This window comes from Penaeus monodon, chromosome 19 (assembly GCF_015228065.2).
Source record: "Penaeus monodon isolate SGIC_2016 chromosome 19, NSTDA_Pmon_1, whole genome shotgun sequence".
Classification (NCBI taxonomy): domain Eukaryota; kingdom Metazoa; phylum Arthropoda; class Malacostraca; order Decapoda; family Penaeidae; genus Penaeus; species Penaeus monodon.
The window spans coordinates 48,710,090-48,711,302 of NC_051404.1; the positions used below are offsets into that span (position 1 = coordinate 48,710,090).

Below are 1,213 nucleotides of genomic sequence, written 5' to 3' on the forward strand. Positions count from 1 at the left end.
AATGATGCTAAAGTTTTTTGTTTTTTTCAGCTGGATACCTTGTTCCTGGCATCAGTTTGGTCTCAAGAATATAACCATAGTCAAGTCATATCCTTTGCGGAGGGTTCCCTTTTGGTACGAGCTAAGCTTGTACTGAACACAGCAGATGTGGCAGCAGCACAGAAGCTGGGCACAGCTTTCTTACGTGGCTTGCACAATCGCCATGGACATGAATGGATGGGCCAATATTCTGTAGATATAACATCAATTAGATTCACTGAAGTGTTAGTAGACACCCCACCTATTTCCACAACTGGTACCCCAATAATGACAACCACAGTCAGAGAAGACTCGGCATTCTCAACTACAGCAGAGGAGGCATTAGTTGCAGCCAAGCCTACTGAACTCCCTCACCTGAACGTAGGATGGGGTCAGTGGGGGCCTTGGTCAACATGCTCTCCCTTGCTCACCGCAGTACGATCAGATACGAACACGGCAGTGTCATTTGGATGCGGGCCGTGGCCTGCTTATCAACAGTATTGAGCCGTGTCTCCCATCTGGTCTTGGCCATCAGCTGCAAGGAACAGGGGGAGACATGGAGACCCGGCTTTGTCAGTGCCAGCACGATAGTGATGATGAAGTTGAAACCTCAACGACATCCACTACTACTACTCCAGTTAGCACAACAGTATCTTCTACCACAAAACAGACCCCAAAAGATGAAGAGCCCCCAAAGGAAGAAAAGGATTATGAAACTGGTACAGGTGGGTCTTCCTTGTCACGAAGAAGAGATTTTTGATGAAACATCTTACAGAAACAATAAAAAAGGATGTAAAAATAGAATTAGAAACATCCCTTTGTATAATTTGTAATTCATGTAGAGTACATATGTCTACCTGGTCAGTTATTCATGTAAAGGCACTGCATTTTACATTATTCTCGAGCCCATGGTGGTTAGTTGAAAACCTTTAGTCAAAGGAAATATGTACAGCCAATTTTCAGCAAAGATCTATGGTATGTCATATAAGTAATATTCAATTTCAGAACGGTTATGTGATTCGTGTTTACCAGGAGAAGTTTGTGTTGGCTTGCAAGGAGAAGCTTACCCAACCTGTCGGACTGCACGAGATGCTGGAGACAGGACTGGTATGTAGACACTTGATAAACCCTAATCAGATCTTTAGTCTGCTACATGTTGATGAAAAAATTCTGGGAGCTGAAGTTACTGAACTAC

General features: G+C 43.6%; 2 protein-coding genes across 2 annotated transcripts in view; both read left to right on the forward strand.

Moving 5' to 3' along the window:
- LOC119585291 overlaps positions 1–561 on the forward strand; it is a gene marked incomplete at its 5' end in the record, with an annotated part of 55,744 nt that extends 55,183 nt beyond the window's left edge. Inside the window, 1 exon segment of the mRNA XM_037933964.1 lies at positions 31–561. Coding sequence (XP_037789892.1) covers positions 31–522 — 492 coding nt within the window.
- The window catches only part of LOC119585292 (low-density lipoprotein receptor-related protein 2-like), a 6,177-nt gene continuing 5,391 nt past the window's right edge, over positions 428–1,213 (forward strand). Inside the window, exons 1-2 of the mRNA XM_037933965.1 lie at positions 428–743; positions 1,024–1,125. Coding sequence (XP_037789893.1) covers positions 575–743; positions 1,024–1,125 — 271 coding nt within the window. The 5' untranslated portion in view covers positions 428–574. The remainder of the gene's footprint in view (positions 744–1,023; positions 1,126–1,213) is intronic.